At 44.2% G+C, this 17,677-nt stretch overlaps 1 protein-coding gene across 1 annotated transcript in view; it reads right to left on the reverse strand.

Annotated features, from left to right (window-relative positions):
- Window positions 1-17,677, reverse strand: part of SORCS3 (sortilin related VPS10 domain containing receptor 3) — a 329,278-nt gene that overhangs the window by 161,589 nt on the left and 150,012 nt on the right. The window contains exon 4 of the mRNA XM_075287996.1: window positions 4,303-4,461. Within this exon, the coding sequence (XP_075144097.1) occupies window positions 4,303-4,461 (159 nt within the window). The remainder of the gene's footprint in view (window positions 1-4,302; window positions 4,462-17,677) is intronic.

The following is a 17,677-nucleotide window of genomic DNA, read 5'->3' on the forward strand; positions in this document are numbered from 1 at the left end:
AGAAAATGGCGCAAATGCATTTTTTCTCCAATTGCACCTCATTCTGAATTTTTTTCCAGCTTCCCAGTACATTGCACAGCATATTGAATGGTGCCATTACAAAGTACGATTTGTCCCGCAAACAATAAGCCATCATGTGACTCTGTGAACTGAAAAATGAAAAAGTTATGGCTCTTGAAATGTGAGGAGGGAAAAACGAAAATGCGAAACCAAAACATGGCCTGGTCCTTAAGGGGTTAACACATTAAAAATCTCTCTGTAAAAGCAGAGACCAAACCATGAATAAGGAACAGGAGCAAAATTCCTCAAGGAGGAAGTGAAATCTCCAATGATACCTTCCCTATAGGGTCACAGATTAGAGATGGGTGAACCTCACTAGATTTGTTTGGATGAGGTTCAGTCCTCCAGTTGGTTTCTCCGGGGTCTCCGGAGGCTCCAGAGTATAATAAGTGGGGGTGACTAGAAATAAGTTGTACTGACTTATCCTCCCCTATTGTGAACTAAAGAGAACTGTGCAGCGATACAGTAACAGCTGCAGGGTTCTCTCTATCTCCGGCTCTGCTTATTGTCAGTAGATACAAATCTGTCCGTGGTCATGTGATGAACACAAGCGCTCAGCTCAGGTGCACAGGTTGACCCCCCTTTAAGATGATTTAGTTGAGTAACCCCACATTTTTCCGAGGAATGATCAGCAGCTCATTGACGTTGATCTTTCCTTCCGCTCCATTCCCCTGTTTATGTAAATTGGAGCTGAGATGAAGGGGCGCCACACTTCAGTTAGTTTCAGAATTTGAAATGAAAGGGTTACTGAGAAGGGCGCCTCTCCTGTAATGAGTTTTGTAATCAAGGCGTCTATTTTAATTTCAAATTGACTTGATGGGGGCTAATTACTAAACGAAATACCTGCAACTAATTATAAAGAACCTTCACCACATGTTACATTTACATCCTGATTATCCAGGAAGAAGATGTTCAGATAGATTGTTTCATGGAGAGAAAAGCTACAGGTTCTGTCCTGTATAGTCAGCGAAGGGTCCGCGTGTCATTGTACTGAAGTACAGCTCTGGGGTCTCACACTATAACTCAGGATCAGTACGGGATAAGTGATGTAAAGTATGTACACAGTGACTGCACCAGCAGAATAGTGAGCGCAGCTCTGGAGTATAATACAGGATAAGTAATGTAATGTATGTACACAGTGACTGCACCAGCAGAATAGTGAGCGCAGCTCTGGAGTATAATACAGGATAAGTAATGTAATGTATGTACACAGTGACTGCACCAGCAGAATAGTGAGCGCAGCTCTGGAGTATAATACAGGATAAGTAATGTAATGTATGTACACAGTGACTGTACCAGCAGAATAGTGGGCGCAGCTCTGGAGTATAATACAGGATAAGTAATGTAATGTATGTACACAGTGACTGTACCAGCAGAATAATGAGTGCAGCTCTGGAGTATAATACAGGATAAGTAATGTAATGTATGTACACAGTGACTGTACCAGCAGAATAGTGAGCGCAGCTCTGGAGTATAATACAGGATAAGTAATGTAATGTATGTACACAGTGACTGTACCAGCAGAATAGTGAGCACAGCTCTGGAGTATAATACAGGATAAGTAATGTAATGTATGTACACAGTGACTGAATCAGCAGAATAGTGAGCGCAGCTCTGGAGTATAATACAGGATAAGTAATGTAATGTATGTACACAGTGACTGCACCAGCAGAATAGTGAGCGCAGCTCTGGAGTACAATACTCCAGGGTCAGTACAGGATAAGTGATGTAATATAGCTACATGCTGATTATTCCTTTTATGCAGATAGATTTTATAAATGTAACTTAGTTTCCACTTGAGTATAAAATATTTATCGTCTCTTGGATGTGACATTAAGGTGATTTTATTTGCCATCCAGAACTTTCTCTTGCTAAACACATTTAGTACTGATGTAAAAGATGAGGACCCGGAGCAGTGTAGAAGGGGATATATATATAGCCGTATACAGTATGTACATTAAGCTAGCGCTTTGGTCTGCATTGCATTTATCGGCAGTGAGACCCGGCGCCCATTTCCCTCCGTTACCTCTTCGCTAACCTTCCGGCACTTTATATTAGAGAAGCTTAAACTTCATAGGCAAAATAAAAATGCTTTATGACGTCTTTGTGAATGTAAGGGCATCATTATGCTTTCCCGCGCAGACATTGATAGAAAGTAATGGAGTGGCGCAGCGCTCGCCTCTGCTATGTTTATGGCTGGTATGAAGCGGTCGCTCTTGTGCCATCTTTATGCCGGGTTGTCAACAGCAAAGACTGATCATGGCCGGGGAGTCTGTGAGAACGTGGAGCTGATGAGAGAATTGATCAGTGCGGAGTGTCACATCCCTGGCCCCGGAGATGGGCTCCAATATGGATGCACAGCTGTCAGCGGCAGACATCACAGCCTGTTCCTCTCTGACTTACAGCGTGAAACTTCTCTGCCCGGAGTAAATCAGCCACGAGATGTGACAGCGCCCTGTCGCCTCATTGTATTTCCAGCCCATTCCTTATTTTACAGTTTGACTTATTTATTTTGGGAAAACCTCAGAATGCAGGCGGATTATTTTATTACCCAGTCCACGGTCATTTTTAGCTGGGCGACCCAATGGCGGCCTCTTATCGTATATATCAGCCCCTGACGGTATTGAGCGCCGCAGTAAAGCAACCTACAGCTGCACACTAAAACTTTCTATTACCGCAAAATCCATGCCGCTAAGGAAAGGTCTGGTCATTGGAAGACTAAGGACATGGGTTATAGAAAGGGGACGGTCCAGACCACCCACCAGCTGTCCGGACCCCTGCCGCCTCTAGGGAGAACGACCAGTCTTCTGACCGTTGTACGGCTTCCGCTGATGTATTAGGAGTAGGGATCAGCAATAGTCCCCATATAGAAGTAGTGGAAGAGACGATTACTGATCCCTACTGCCCCGACTGTGATAATTCAGTGCAGAGAGACAATGGTCAGGAGTAGGGTGGAGTTCGATCTTGAGATTTCAGGATCGTTTTAAAATCCGATTTTCGATCATTTTCCAGCTGATCCCGAACGTGAAATTTGCTCGATCAAGAACTGATCTTTCCCAATTGCTCAACCCTATTTATGACTTATACATGAATAGGGTTGAGCTGATCTTGAGATAACCTCGGACCTTGATCCTGCTGGAAATGATCGGGATTGGAATTCTGATCGCGATCATGAAATTTACTCAATCGACGATCGGAATCTGATCTTTTCCGATCTTGATCGCTCAACCCTAGTCAGGAGGTCAGTCCCTACTGATATCAGTGTCATTAGGCAGCAACAAGCTGACCATAGGGCTCCTACACTTCTATGGGGCTAGTATTGTGTGCCGGAGTACTAATGGGATGTTATACGTTGTGGGGATACTAATGGGATATTATATAGAGATGAGCGAGTAGTACTCGATCGAGTAGGTATTGGATAGTATGCTACGGTATTCGAAATACTCGTACTCGATCGAGTACCACTTGCTGTTCGAATGTAAAAGTTCGATGCAGAACCAGCATTGATTGTCCGAATGCTATACAGTCGGCCAATCAACGCTGGTTCTTCTCCTACCTTTACAAGTCTTCTCCGTGCAGCTTCCCCGCGGCGTCTTCCGGCTCTGAATTCACTCTACCAGGCATCGGGCCTGGCCAGAGCCGACTGCGCATGTCTGCTTGTAGTGCGGGCATGCGCAGTCGGCTCTGCATAGGCCCGATGCCTGGCAGAGTGAATGAAGAACCGGAAGATGCCACGGGGACGCTGCAAGGAGAAGACTTCTCGGAGGATCCAGCCCAACCCTCACTCGTGGACTTGGTAAATTCAATTTGATTGAACGTTGCCTACCCCTGAAACGAGCATTTTCCCCCCATAGATTATAATAGGGTCCGATATTCGATTTGAGTAGTCGAATATTGAGGGGCTACTCGAAACGGATATCGAACCTCGAACATTTTACTGTTCACTCACCTCTAATATTATACTCTATCGGGGCATAAATATGACTTTATACCACGCCGGACACAAAAACGGCATAATTTAATGCACAAATGTGATATCTTGCTGTGTGGGGGCACAAGTGTGGCCCCAAATGGGCCATAGCTCCATATATTCCATGTCTAATATCAATGACATAGTTCCAGGCTTCACAGAGAGTCCAGCACCGGAGGCATCTCTGGTATTCATCTATATAAGAGTTGACCACCACTTGGGTTAGCTACCAAATTGGTTCTTGACCTGCGTTGACAAGCCATGTGTTTTACCTTCTGGTCCAGACTGTACGCCAACACCCAGTCCTCTTGCTTGGGGTGGAAGAGCAGGCTCTGGATGTAGAAGTTGAGTCTGTACTTCTGGTAGGTGGCTCCAGCATCGGAGCTGATGAGTATACCGCTCTCCACATCCGGATCGCTGAGGAGCATGATCTAAGAAATAAAATAGCAAAAACTGTGTTAGTCAACAAATTCTGTTCGCAATTTATTACATTCACCCAAGAGAACAGCCAGGACCCAAAGACCTCACCAGTATTATAAATTCTACATGGACCCATTGCACCATTTATAGGGGAGCCCAGGATGTCTGATCAAATGGTTGCAAAGGTAGAGCTTTACCTAAAAACATAGATGGGATCAATGAGTCCCTATGTGTCTAGGGGTCCAGTAGCTAGCCACACTTATGCACCCTACCATGAGACAGCGGACCCTTCTCACATAGTGGTCTAACCTAATTTGGAAATCAGAAGACATTCTGATAATCTAGTTTTGACGTAACTCAACATTTTTGAGGTTTACTGAACCTTGGACAAATCCATTAAAACTGATTTCCACAATATGGATTTTGTTTTTATCTTCCAACATTTTGGTAGTCTTCATGGCTGTTTTCCATGTCTAATGGCCCTAGGTCACAAGAGTTCTGTGATTGGGCCTCAGTGGGTGCCTGAGGGGTGTCAAGATCCTCAATCTTAGTCACTGTATCTTAAAGCATTGACGACTAGGGTTGCGCCAATTTTGAGATTTCAGGATCGATTTTAAAATCCAATTTCCGATCATTTTCCAGCCGATCCCGATCGTGAAATTTGCTCGATCGCCGATCGGGATCCGATCTTTCCCAATCGCTCAACCCTATGAATGATATATACATGAATAGGGTTGAGCCGATCTTGAGATAACCTCTGACCTTGATCCCATGGGAAAAGATCAAGAACGGAATTCCGAACGCGATCGTCAAGTTTACTCAATCGACGATCGGAATCCGATCGCTCAACCCTATTGACGACCTCCAGTGGGATGATGAAGCCAAATTGTAGGTTTCATCGATAAGCTGGAGATTGACGTGAGGGAAAGAGCCAGAAGAGCTTTGGAAATAAAACCGAATTGCTGGAGTCCAGGAGATGATGTATGGATTGTAAAGTCCAAAAATTATGCATTGAGACAAACCCAAATTTTTTAAAAAAATTTGGCACAGCTCGGACACCAGAATATAATAGCCAACTCGGGTTATTTCTGGTTTGGACTGAGCAAGTTTTGGTCAAAAGTGACTTTCCTTGCAAATATTCCAGAATGGTATCTGGCCAGGTTCACCCATCCCTAGTATCTACGTCCTTGCCATGGTCATTACATAACCACAGTCGTTTTGCATCCCTTTTGCCTGCCCTGCACTTGGTGTTACCCTGGCACAACCCTAGGACAGTCTTGGTACTAACTGGCGCTCTACAGTCTCTTTCCAGTTTGCTTTCATCCCCTTTATTGTTACACAATACTCTCGCTCGTCTTTCATGATAGTTTTCTGTTTAAATCAGCATGAAAAGAAGACGCGTCGGAGGTTCCCACTGATCACAAAGAAAGAAAACATAAGACAAGTGAAAGTTAGATGACTGCGGGCGCCTCACCAGAGCAAATATGACAACGCCAGAAAATCGCTCCCAGCCATGATGTGTTAGATTGCAGTCACTTCAATAGCTGCTGGAGATTCTCTCGTACATAAAACACATCTGGAGACAGCTCTCGCAGAATCTGTTATCTATAAAATTGGTTTATGTTCATGATGTTGATGTTCAAAGTTGTTTTTATAGAAAATGCTGTTAACCTTTTCATAACGGGACAGGGCTGCAACGTTAAATGAGACTGGTGTTAAAAGGGGATTAAAGGACCGATTGCAAACCTCCTTGGAAGGAACAGTCAGAGGTGATACAATGTAGTCACTGTAGCTGAACGGGGACAGGGTGCTGGTTGCTCCACCCGGTCAGTGTGGATTTGGCTCAGTCCCCAGGCTGTTATCTAAGTAGCCTCCTCTTAACCCTCATTTGGGCTTCTGGACTTTGCAGCAGGGAGACTACTATGTCACTACCTCTTGGAGTGGTCCAAGGCTAGCCAAAGACCTGAGAGATGTCCATGGGGTCAGGCAAAAGAATTGTCAAATACAGATTGCATTCTTGAGGGTCATGAACAATCAGTAGGTCAGGGTGGGTGGTACGAGGGCAGAAGTCAGGGACAAGCCGAGGTCAGGAGAAAAGCAGAACAAAATGAGAATCAAGACAGTGTCCAGATAATGAGGGCAAGCAAGGACAAGGCGTCGCTGTGCACAGGACCATAGGACACCCTGATGGTTACTACTCACTGGTGTTAACATTAGCAATAATTCCCCCTGAAATGAGGAGTCTCCAGTAAGCAGGGGTGTGCACCGGGTCCCTGTATATTGCACTCCTGCACTTGTGCACCTTTATTATGCTTCTCTAACACTTGTGCTATAAAACTCATAAGCTTATATAACAGCAGGGGCCCCTTCACCAACCGGGCCCCTGACCAGCTCCATAGGTCACCTATATGTTGTGCCCCCATCCATTGGTTGTGAAGCGACCATTGATTCCTGACGGATCTCAGCAGGTCTCTCACTTTCCTTTTGGCATTTCAATACTTTAGCTTTTCGATTCTTCTCTGCTTTGCTTGCTGTAAAATATGCCAGGAAGCTTCACCGTCTGCCAATTCCACTAGACTGAACACAAAGATGATCTTCTATAGCTATCGACCAAATGTTCATTCATCTGTTTGGGAGCGTCTGCAATTGGTGGCCTCTGCCAACTTTGCTATTATGTGTATGGGTGCCTTAAAGAGGACCTTCGTCCATATTCACCAACTCCAACCCCAATAGTTGCTGCTTCACTGATTCTGGTGCAGTTGGAATTTTTCCAGCCCTCACCATTCCTGAGTAATTGGTGCTTTTAGTTTCTGTATCCAATATGCTAATTTAGCTATCTACTGTCAGGTGGGCGGTTCTGGGTTGGAGTAGAATGTCTGTAACTGCCTATTTGACAGTAGGCAATAATTAGCATATTAAGTGCTGAACTACTGCACTGATTGGTCAGGATATGCAGGGCTATCGAAAAAACCCAACTGTGCTAGAATCCATGGAGCGACGCCAATTGAAAGATCCAAGGTAGTAGCTAGTGAAAGTGGTGAAAGGTCGTTTTTAAATAATAGGAATATCTTAAGTTAACACAACACATTAAAAAAAAACAAATCATCTTTTTGGTGGTTGATCAACCCATTGTGGGCTCATCCAACCACATTGTGGGCTCATCCAACCACATTGTGGGCTCATCCAACCATCAACACAAACAACCAAACCAGACTGGCAAATGATGGGGGCAAATGTGTCGATGACGGCAAACACTTATACTTCCAACTGACCAATGGATGAAAATTTCCAACAGGGTGGATCATTTTTGGCAAACCAAATGTTTTTGCACACTCTTGAGGCGAAATAACCAAAATCAGCCATGTGGCCCAACATTCAGCTTTATTTTTTTTTTAATTCCATTATGTTTTTGGGAATTGGCAGAAAAAAAAATTGTAGGATTGTAGGAGCAAAATGTAAAGTGCATGTGATGGTATCTGCAATGAGACGCCACTTTAGTGGTTAGGGTCTTGAATTCTTGAGGACTAGAAATTTGTTGTTCACTATGGGTGGCTTCCCGAGGAGGCTAGAATCATGTTCACATGGTTAATGTCATATAGGGGTTGTCCTGGAATTATAGGAAACTCCGGAGTGGCTAAGGTGGTGGTTCCTTATCATACCATGATGTTGTACAGTCTCTGACCTCCTATGGTGGGACTCGTGGGGCCAGAAGTGCTGATGCTCGAATGACCATTGAGAACGATCATTGGCCTCAGTGGTTGCTGGTGAAGGACCAGTGGTGTCACCGGTTTAGTATACATCCCACAGATTTAGTATATTGTGTTCTTTAGGGCTCTGTGTTTATAGATTTAGGACCATTTTGGAACATGTTCAGCCTAAATGTCTCTCGGAACTCTGATACATTGTATCCATCTCTATATTGTCTACTATAAGAATAGCACGAAGGCCAACTATTAGCATAATCGCAACATTCAGATCAATTCCCCAAGCTCCAGAGTAGAGTCTATAATAGATCCTATATGACATTGTCCTCCAGTCCTCCAGAAAGATTCATTTCAAGTTCACAAAAGTGGTTCAGCCCGAGAACAAAAGCCCAGTAGTGGATTGTGAAGGTGTAGGTTGCGTTCTCATGAATATTGGCTGAGCCAAGAAAAATGGCAGCCTCCATTATAACCAAGACAATAGCTTCACTTTAAGAATGACTTAACAAAACATCGGGAAATGTCATGCATAGCCTTGAATGGAGCATTGCTTCTAAGGGCCCGGGCGCTGAAATAACATGGAGTGCGCCTTGAAAGCAGCCTTGAAGCATTGTTAGATTTCTATTATCCCTTTAAGAGCAGAGAACCCACCGAGACGCACAACCAATTCCTTCTATTTAAATGCTGTCGATCGGAGATAAATGCTGAGGATGAAACTGGGAAGGCCCGAGGGGAATTTTCCTCATTAACCAGGTTTTTTTTGTTTGTTTTTTTGCAAACATCCAGTGACTTTTGTGGGTGAAAGATCAACTCATTTGTTAAAGGGTAGCTGCCACTCGCAATTATCGGTCTTCAGCAAATGCATCCTCCCCACCAGTGATTTAGATTAATTGCATTTCATTAAGTGCCGATAAACAAACTCCGGTCCTGGCCGAGCGTCCTGCCAAAACTCAACGCTGCCATTTGTAATTGCCGAAAGGACAGAAAGTGTGCACCAGGGACGTGTCAGATATAATGTATAGCTTCTTAAAATCTAATCATTTTCCATAATATTAGATTAAATGACAGCCTTTATTAAGAAGGAAATTACATCTCAACCGGCGCCTTGCAGTTTTGTGGGCGAGTAAAGAAAGAGGAAGGAATTTTACGGCATTGCTTGCAGAGGAAGCGATGCCGAGCACTTCGGGGATCACTAATGTTCCTTAAGAGAGTCTAACATGATGTCAATGAGGCTGCAGCCGAACAAGGAACTTTGCCAAGGAATAAGCTCTAACAGTCTGCAATACCTGGGAAGGAAACGACCAGGGAGCCCAATTTTGCCAAGTTTTTGGCTATGGTCAAGGTAGTTGGTTGATGAAAGGACTTGGGTGCTCTATATTGGGCACCTGTTAACTAGATGGGAGTCCAACCCAAAGGGGTAGCAAGCGTTATGGCTCCTATGGGCAGGGATGTGCACCAGAGGGTGAGTTTAACCTTGCAACTAGGGTTGAGCAATTCGGGAAGCAAATTTCACGATCGGGATCGGCTGGAAAATGATCGGAAACTTGATCTCGAAATCTCAAGATCGGCTCAACTCTACTGTATATATAATATACAATTAGGGTTGAGCGATCGGAATGGGAAAGATCAGATCCCAATCGGCGATCGAGCAAATTTCGCAATCAGGATCGGCTGGAAAATGATCAGAAATTGGATTTTAAAATTGATCCTGATATCTCAAGATCGGCTCAACCCCACTTGGAACTTGATTGACCCTGGCCAGCTGCATAAGTGTAACACTAGAGGCCCCGGTGGTCATACCTGTGGCTTGGGGGCCCACTGGTTACTCTCAAATTCTGTGATGTCCTTTCTGATTTCCTTTGATGACTGGTACTCGGTGGGTTGTAAATTTATGACCCCTGCCCTCTGGTGCACTGGAGTGAGAAGATTTTTGATGCACAGCCTTCCACTATGAGGAAGGAGAAAATTAACTATTTAATGGCAAAACAAATAGCAGCAACCTAAAGTATAGGAGGGATTCTGTGGGGGAGGCAGTGGCACAAAAGTGGACACGATTAGGGACAATGACAGAGGATGGGAACAATGGGATGATGTGGAGAAGTCATGGTGGTCTGGGTCAGTACTGAAAGCCATACTCACCTCCTACTCCCTGGGCCCCGGTGGTAACCAATAATATCAGAACAAAACTTGGTCAATGGTGACTGGAGTGAAGCGCATATAGACGTGGTACTACAGGAGGGGAACATTGTATATTTACTTGGGTAAGCCAATAGTGAAGCAAAGTCGAGGCATAACGTTGGATCAAAGCTCAACAATGGGAGTCCAAAGAGGTTCACCAGTGACATGCAGTATCCGTATCCATATCCGAGGCCAGATTATACCATTCTCTAGGTCACTTTCCTGAATGTGATATTTGTAGTGTAGAATTTGTAAAATGTTTCCTGGACAGTGCCCAGACGTAGCGATTTATTTTCCCATTGGTTCCAATCAGGGTCTGGACTATATGAATGTCGTTGTGTGAATTACTAAGTCCTCAGTGAGATCTGTCAGATGGGATTTTATTGTTCCCCCGTATACAATCGCTAACGGCAAAGAAAAAAATTAATTATCGATCAATGATGTGAGTGCGATCTATGGGGTAAGTTACTGCTCACGGTTCAGGACCGGCGCGCTCTATTGTAATGTCGCACTCTTCGTGACCTCCGGCCGGTGATGTGTGGCGGTGCATTAGCGGATCATTGGTAATGAGATGGTAATTGTCTTCTCCCGGGGCTTATAACACATCAACAATCTGGGTTATTAAAGAGACGTAGAATAGTGGAGGCTCAAACAGGGTCAATACTGACGTTGGGTCCGTTTATGTGAATTAAGATGGTGCTGTTCAGGATAAGGGTCACTGAGGGGGTACTCTGTTTAGGACTCTCACCTCTGGGGCCCCATATCAAAACTTGTACTAGATTCTACCACCATTTCCCTATCCTCTTGTGACTGGCGCCCCCTGCTGGTGCATCTCAATACATTTTTACATCTGACTGGTGCTCTGCAGAGCTTATGTCCCTGCATACACTGCTTCTACCACCAGGTGGAGCTCTAGAAGATTCCACTACACTTGTCTAATTGTATCCATTTTGTGTTCTGTGTGACTTATGAACATGGTTCTCTGTGATTGCACTCCATGTGGTCAGACAGGGTATTGCAAGTGCAGACTGGTGTTTTTGGTGGGATTTTTTTTTTCAATGTCACAATAGAGGGCATAAGCTATATTTTCCAAAAATTTAAGATATATTCAGTTTTACATAGAGGCAGGTAGAGATTTTTATTTCTCATGGAATACAGAAAAAAAAAATGTGGGCATGCCTGGTTGGATATAGTCAGAGGGCATCACTTCTAGAGAAGAGGACTCAGTATTGTATTTTACTTTTATATCACATTCATTGGGATGTTATAACTCAAAAAATTCTGCAGTCCTGGAGTTCTATTCGTCTGAATACTATGAGCTATTTTAGTACTAAACTCCGTCTGCCACAATAAAGTGCGCGGCGTCAGCAGAGGATACAGTCATGTACAATATCCACCGTTTCCTGCTCTCAATTCATCGGGTTTATTAAAAGACCTTTGAGCGTGCGCCTCAATCCTCCGCGTCTCCATCCGCTGATTACTTGTTATCCCGTAATGCATTGGTGAAATGTCAGGAGCTCAGGTATAATATGAAACCTTCTTCCTTTTGTAAAGTTTTTCCAAAAGCGCTTAAAAAAGTTTCTTTCCCCTGGAATACCCTTGTGCTAGAGCTGTCAATGGGTGCCTGCGCCATGTGAAGTTACTGGAACAAACCACCTCCACTGGGTGACCAGGACAACAAAATTGATGGACTATCCTTAGGATGGACCATGATCGGCAGGGGTCTGACTCGCAACACTGTTTCTTATGTGTGGTTTACCCCTTAGGCACAACCCTGTACGTTTAGTAGTAGGTGCCCAGTGTTACAGCTGAGGTTTGGTCCACCACCAAGGACATGGCACTTACTCAAAGGCTGTGGTTGCCTCTTGGGAATAAAGTATTGGTGGACCACCACCAATAGATTGGCTTAAAGGAGTTGTCCAGGAATCCTTGGAATTTTAGGGGTGCCATACTCTCCTACTCCAGTGCTCCATTGTACTGTCCTTGACCCCCTTTCCCTCCTGTGCTGTGAATTACCAGACCAGAAGTGGAGAGAATCAACCAATCACTGGCCTCAATGGTTACTGGTGAGGGTTCGGTGACATCACTCAGATATGGCTCCAGTTCTTCAACAGTGAGCCTCTCGATTCCAGTCCAATGACTCCCCTTCCCCCATGGAACAGGAGAGAAAGGAGACCAAGACTGTACAATGGAGTCTGACTTTTATGGTTTTATAACCAACTTGGCCACCTATGAGCTTCCACTGAACCCTGGACAACCCCTTTAAACATTGATGACCAGGGGTCAACAACCGTCGACACTCAAACTGAGAAACTACAACTCCCAACATGCATACCTGCTCTGCCATTCCGGGAACTCCCATAGAAGTCAATGGACAATGTTGAGAGTTATAGTTTCACAACATCAGTAGGTGAGCATAACCTATACACAGACTGAACTGCAGTAGACGCCCATACACACTAGGGCACATATAGGATGACTGGCGTTGTAACTCTGGAGCCAGAAGAGCACTGTGACCCGTCCATTGTGCTAACTTACGGAGATCACCTCAATCGGGTCTTCGCCATCAAACCTTGATGGACTATCCTAAGAACAGACCATTTATATTTCAGTCCTGCAAAATGAGTCCTTCACTGAGCCGGTGTGGCCCCTGATAGGTGGGGGGTCCTTGGGGACATGTCCATCAGGTTTAGGGTAAGCCAGCCTTCATGTATTTACCAGCTAATAGGCTGCGGAGGGATCAGATCACGTTCCGTTCACTTCATTAATATTCATGGCTTTCTATATTTCTACATCTGACTTTACTATTCATTATGGATTCCTTCGGGCGATTTCCTTCTGTTTGTCTCCAGGATAACAATTGTTCTATAGGGAACCCCGAATATTAGCTGTAATCTGCGGGGAAACCAGAGGCAACTGTTTCATTTCCCTATAGCGCCACCACAGGGGAAATAAGGTATTAGACTGGGGCCACTCCTGGTACAGTTGCAGAAGGCTATTATAAGGGGTCTGGACTTACAGAACAGGGGTATAATATTACCAGTCATTGGGGCGGCCCCATCTGGATTATGCAGATCAGTAAATAGAAAGGATGTCCTAGAGATGAAAAAGGTTCAACAGAGGGCCCCAGAACTGATAAGGGGCCCGGAGGAGCTCAGGTAAGAGGGAAGACTAAAGGAGTTACATCTGGTTAGTCTGGAGAAGAGACGTTTAAGGGGAGGTGTGATAAACCTATATAATAGATAAATGGCCCATACAAGAAATATGGGGGAAAGCTATTCCATGTAAAATCCACTAACAAGACAGGGGGCCCTCCATCTAGAGACAAAAAGGGTTAATCTCGACCCAACAAGACTTCTTCACTCTAAGGCAGGGGTAGGGAACATACGCTCTACAGCTGTTGCAAAACTACAACTCCCAGCATGCATACTGGCTCTGCTGTTCTTGGAACTCCCATGAAAGTGAAAGGAGCATGTTGGGAGTTGTAGTTTCACAGCAGCTGGAGAGCCAAAGGTTCCCTACCCTGCTCTAAGGGCTATGAATCTGTGGAATAGCCTATCCAGGAGCTGGAACTATACTCTTAGGACTCTGAATCTGTGGAATAGCCTATCCAGGAGCTGGAACTATACTCTTAGGACTCTGAATCTGTGGAATAGCCTATCCAGGAGCTGGAACTATACTGTAAGAACTGTGAGTCTATAGAATAGCCTACCCCAGGAGCTGTTTATATAGTGTAAGGACTCTGAATCTGTGGAATAACCTATCCCAGGAGCTGTTTATATGGTGTAAGGGATATGAATCTGTGGAATAGCCTACCCCATGAGATGGATCTATACTGTAAGGGCTGTGAGTCTGTGGAATAATCTATCCCAGTAGCTGTTTATATGGTGTAAGGACTATGAATCTGTAGAATAGCCTATCCAGGAGCTGCATCTATACTGTAAGAACTGCGAGTCTATAGAATAGCCTACCCCAGGAGCAGGTGCTTTGCTATAAGAGTAGTGAATCTGTGAACTCAGACACAAAATAGCATTGCTTATTATGTAACTGTATAGAATGTTTCCCTCCTCTGCCTTATTCTTGTCCCTTTTCAGTTCCTTGGTTGAACCTGATATCCTTCCCCAGTATTTTTTCCACCATATTAACTATATGAATACACACAGGCTATAGGAACATTGTGATACTGTTCATGATTTTGTCACAACCATAACCATGTGATCTCGAGCAGGAGCCAGCATGTATATAGAATATGGCCTTGCTACAATGGGTTAGGTTTATACGTCGTCTTCATGGATACAAATCTCATTCCTAGAATCATATCTCAATGTACAAGGTATGGCGTATGCGACATTAATGTCATAATATGGAAGTGTAGGGGATAATATAGGGGCAATGATGGAGACGTGAGCAGGAAGTCGCTCCTACTCATGGGTGGGTCCATCGATAAGCCCCCCGAGCACTTCATAGGGGGCCATTCTGTCTCTACCACCCTGTTCTATTGGCAGCTACTGTGCTTTACAGAAGAAATGCTGAGATATTCTGAGCTCTTACACACTGCTAAATGTAGGGGTTCACTTTAAATGCTGCACTTCACAGAGACTTGAGGCTCCGATCGCACATTCAACCCTATTCATAAAGTAATCGCAACGAAACCTGAAATTTCAATAGTGAATAGCACAGCGGGGCCGTATTCTGCCGTCTGTGAAGTTGTCCGGATTTCTATCTGTACATTGAGCGGTGACATTTATGCAGAACCGATGTAAGGAAGCCTTTGCATAATAATATGATGCGGCAACTTTGGGTTTCCATGGGTGGTCTCCAATTATAAATTAACTCCTTCTGTACTCAGTCGTTTGATATAAAGAACATGGAAAGATACAAAGTCTACGAAATCTAAGAGCGATTGCGGCAAAGCTTCTATTAAAACCTTAGGAAATGTAAAATATCCTGGAAACAAAAGTAACAAAGAATTGTTATAATGTAACCAATAATCTGCCATTGTTTAACAGCCAGTGATGTAGCCATAAAGCAGGTCACATGACTGATATAGGACCCGCAGGGGCAACGCGTCCCACAATGAATTGTTACCCCTGAAACAAAGCGCCTGGTACAGGACTAGGGATGGTAATTGCCAAAGAGGTGGTCCCACTGTCATGCTCCACCCCCTCAGGGAGACTTGCTCCTCCCCCTCAGATCCTGCACTAGCCTTAACATATTGTATCAATAGGTATCAATATCAAGAATAATTAATTTAGTTTAATTACAAAGTTTCAAGGATCAGCATTTTCTTAAATTCTATGTTCTGTAACTGGGCGGTATCTTAAAGGGGTTCTCCATTTTTTTTATTTTTTTTCATTAGAGAGGTTCCTAAATAAACCTTTGTCATAAAGATCCTCATTGCCAGGACCCCAAACAATCAGCTATAACCCAAAGATGCCATGACTGTCAACCCACAAATAGGGTTGAGCAATCGGGAAAGTTCAGATTCCGAGTAAATTTCACGATCGCGATCGGAATTCCGCTCCCGATCTTTTCCAGCGGGATCGAGGTCGGAGGTTATCTCAAGATCGGCTCAACCCTAAAAGTGACTTTTCCCATAGAGAAGCATTGACTTGAGCAATTGGGATCGGAAAGGATCGGATTCCGATCGGCGATCGAGCAAATTTCACAATCGGGATCGGCTGGAAAATGATCGGATTTTAAAATCGATCATGAAATCTCAAGATCAGCTCAACCCTAACCACAAACCACGATTAACCTTTGGGGTCTCTTAACACTCCATATTATAATACACAGGGGTCCACGGGAGTCGTGTAAACGTAAGAAGCAGCCGTGTTCATGTCTACTGTAGCATCTGGTGCCCATTGCCTTCCAGACCCTTGAATGATGACAGTTGCACCAAGGCGTCACTGTTGGATGTGTTGCCATCATGATAGGCCTTAGCATTCCCCGGGTCCACTGACATCAACTAGGGGGTTGGAAGAGGACCAAAGACACCTGTGAAGGAATGCCAGATACCATGAGAGTCCAGGAATGGTGGTGGTAGGGGGCTATGACAATTTGCTATGTTGAAACACCAGTCTTGGGTTTCTTCTGGGTTCACCCAACACTAGACTGGACTCCATAGAGATGTGAGAATCTTAGAGTGGATTCCAGAGGTGTAACAGAAGATCTGAGATTCCTAGACCCTAAGCTAAAATCCGAGCATCTCCACCTACAGATAATACCCCTTGTGTTTGCTTCCACAAAATCCTTTCCTTAGACCCCAGGGCCTGGATACCACTGCCCCCCTATGGCTACACCCTTGCTAAACAATTCAGATTCCATGATAATCGTCAACACCGATGATGGCTTTGGGTCACCAAAAACCATTGGGGTTAAATGCAAGACCAAACTCTACATCAAAAGCCTCCAGTCCCCAACCCACAAATATAACTATATCCATATGAACGCAAAAACATTTCTCAGAAAACCAAAAATTACAGCCATAATAGGAAGCGTTCCTACAGAGATCAAAGTCCTGGCGAGAAAAACATCGGCATTACGATAACGTACAAGTTACGAGACAATTTAGAAAGGTTCGGGTGACCTCAAGTCAAGCCGAGCTCATTACCAGCCCCGAATTGTAACTAATGGTACAAACCAGTCGGCCCGAGATGAAGAAGAGCGAAAACTGACAAGGTTGGAAAACACTGTAAAGTGAAATCTCGTAAATTTGTAACAGCAGCGCGCTGCATAAATTTAGATTCCGCTAACAGTTCCTTGGAGAAATCCATATATTTTCTTATGGAACGTGTCTCGCAAACTATTACACCGAGAAAAACCTTCTTTGAGGAAAATATTTAATAAGCTTTTTCTCTGCACGGCTGATCTCTCTAAGCCATCAAGCGCTAATACCAGGAGATCTTGGATCAAGCCCACGCTATTAAGATGGCTGCAAGGTGAATCTGTATTCAAGACGGCGGTCGGGAGAAGCGGGATGATAAGTTTTTGTTTTCCACAGATGTGATTCCGAGATTATGTCTCATGAAAGGTTACAAGAGTCCAGGACACGGAGAGAGGGCAGAAGACACCACTGCCCAATGTATTGTACGTACAACGTGTTTATCTACAGAGAGAGAGAAAGACACGTGTCAGCAAGAGAAGACGTCCGGAGATAAGATCATGGAGGGAGATGGATGTGAGGAACCGCAAAGATGACTTATGTGCTGTCAGAAGTGCTGAAAAATACCAAATACTGTCATAGAATATAGTAAGGGAGGCGGAGAGGAAATAACCAAACTGTCTGATATTACAAGTATATTACTGTATTATAGTAGTATATATGTATGTATAGTAGTATTATAGT

This window comes from Leptodactylus fuscus, chromosome 10 (genome assembly GCF_031893055.1).
Source record: "Leptodactylus fuscus isolate aLepFus1 chromosome 10, aLepFus1.hap2, whole genome shotgun sequence".
Classification (NCBI taxonomy): domain Eukaryota; kingdom Metazoa; phylum Chordata; class Amphibia; order Anura; family Leptodactylidae; genus Leptodactylus; species Leptodactylus fuscus.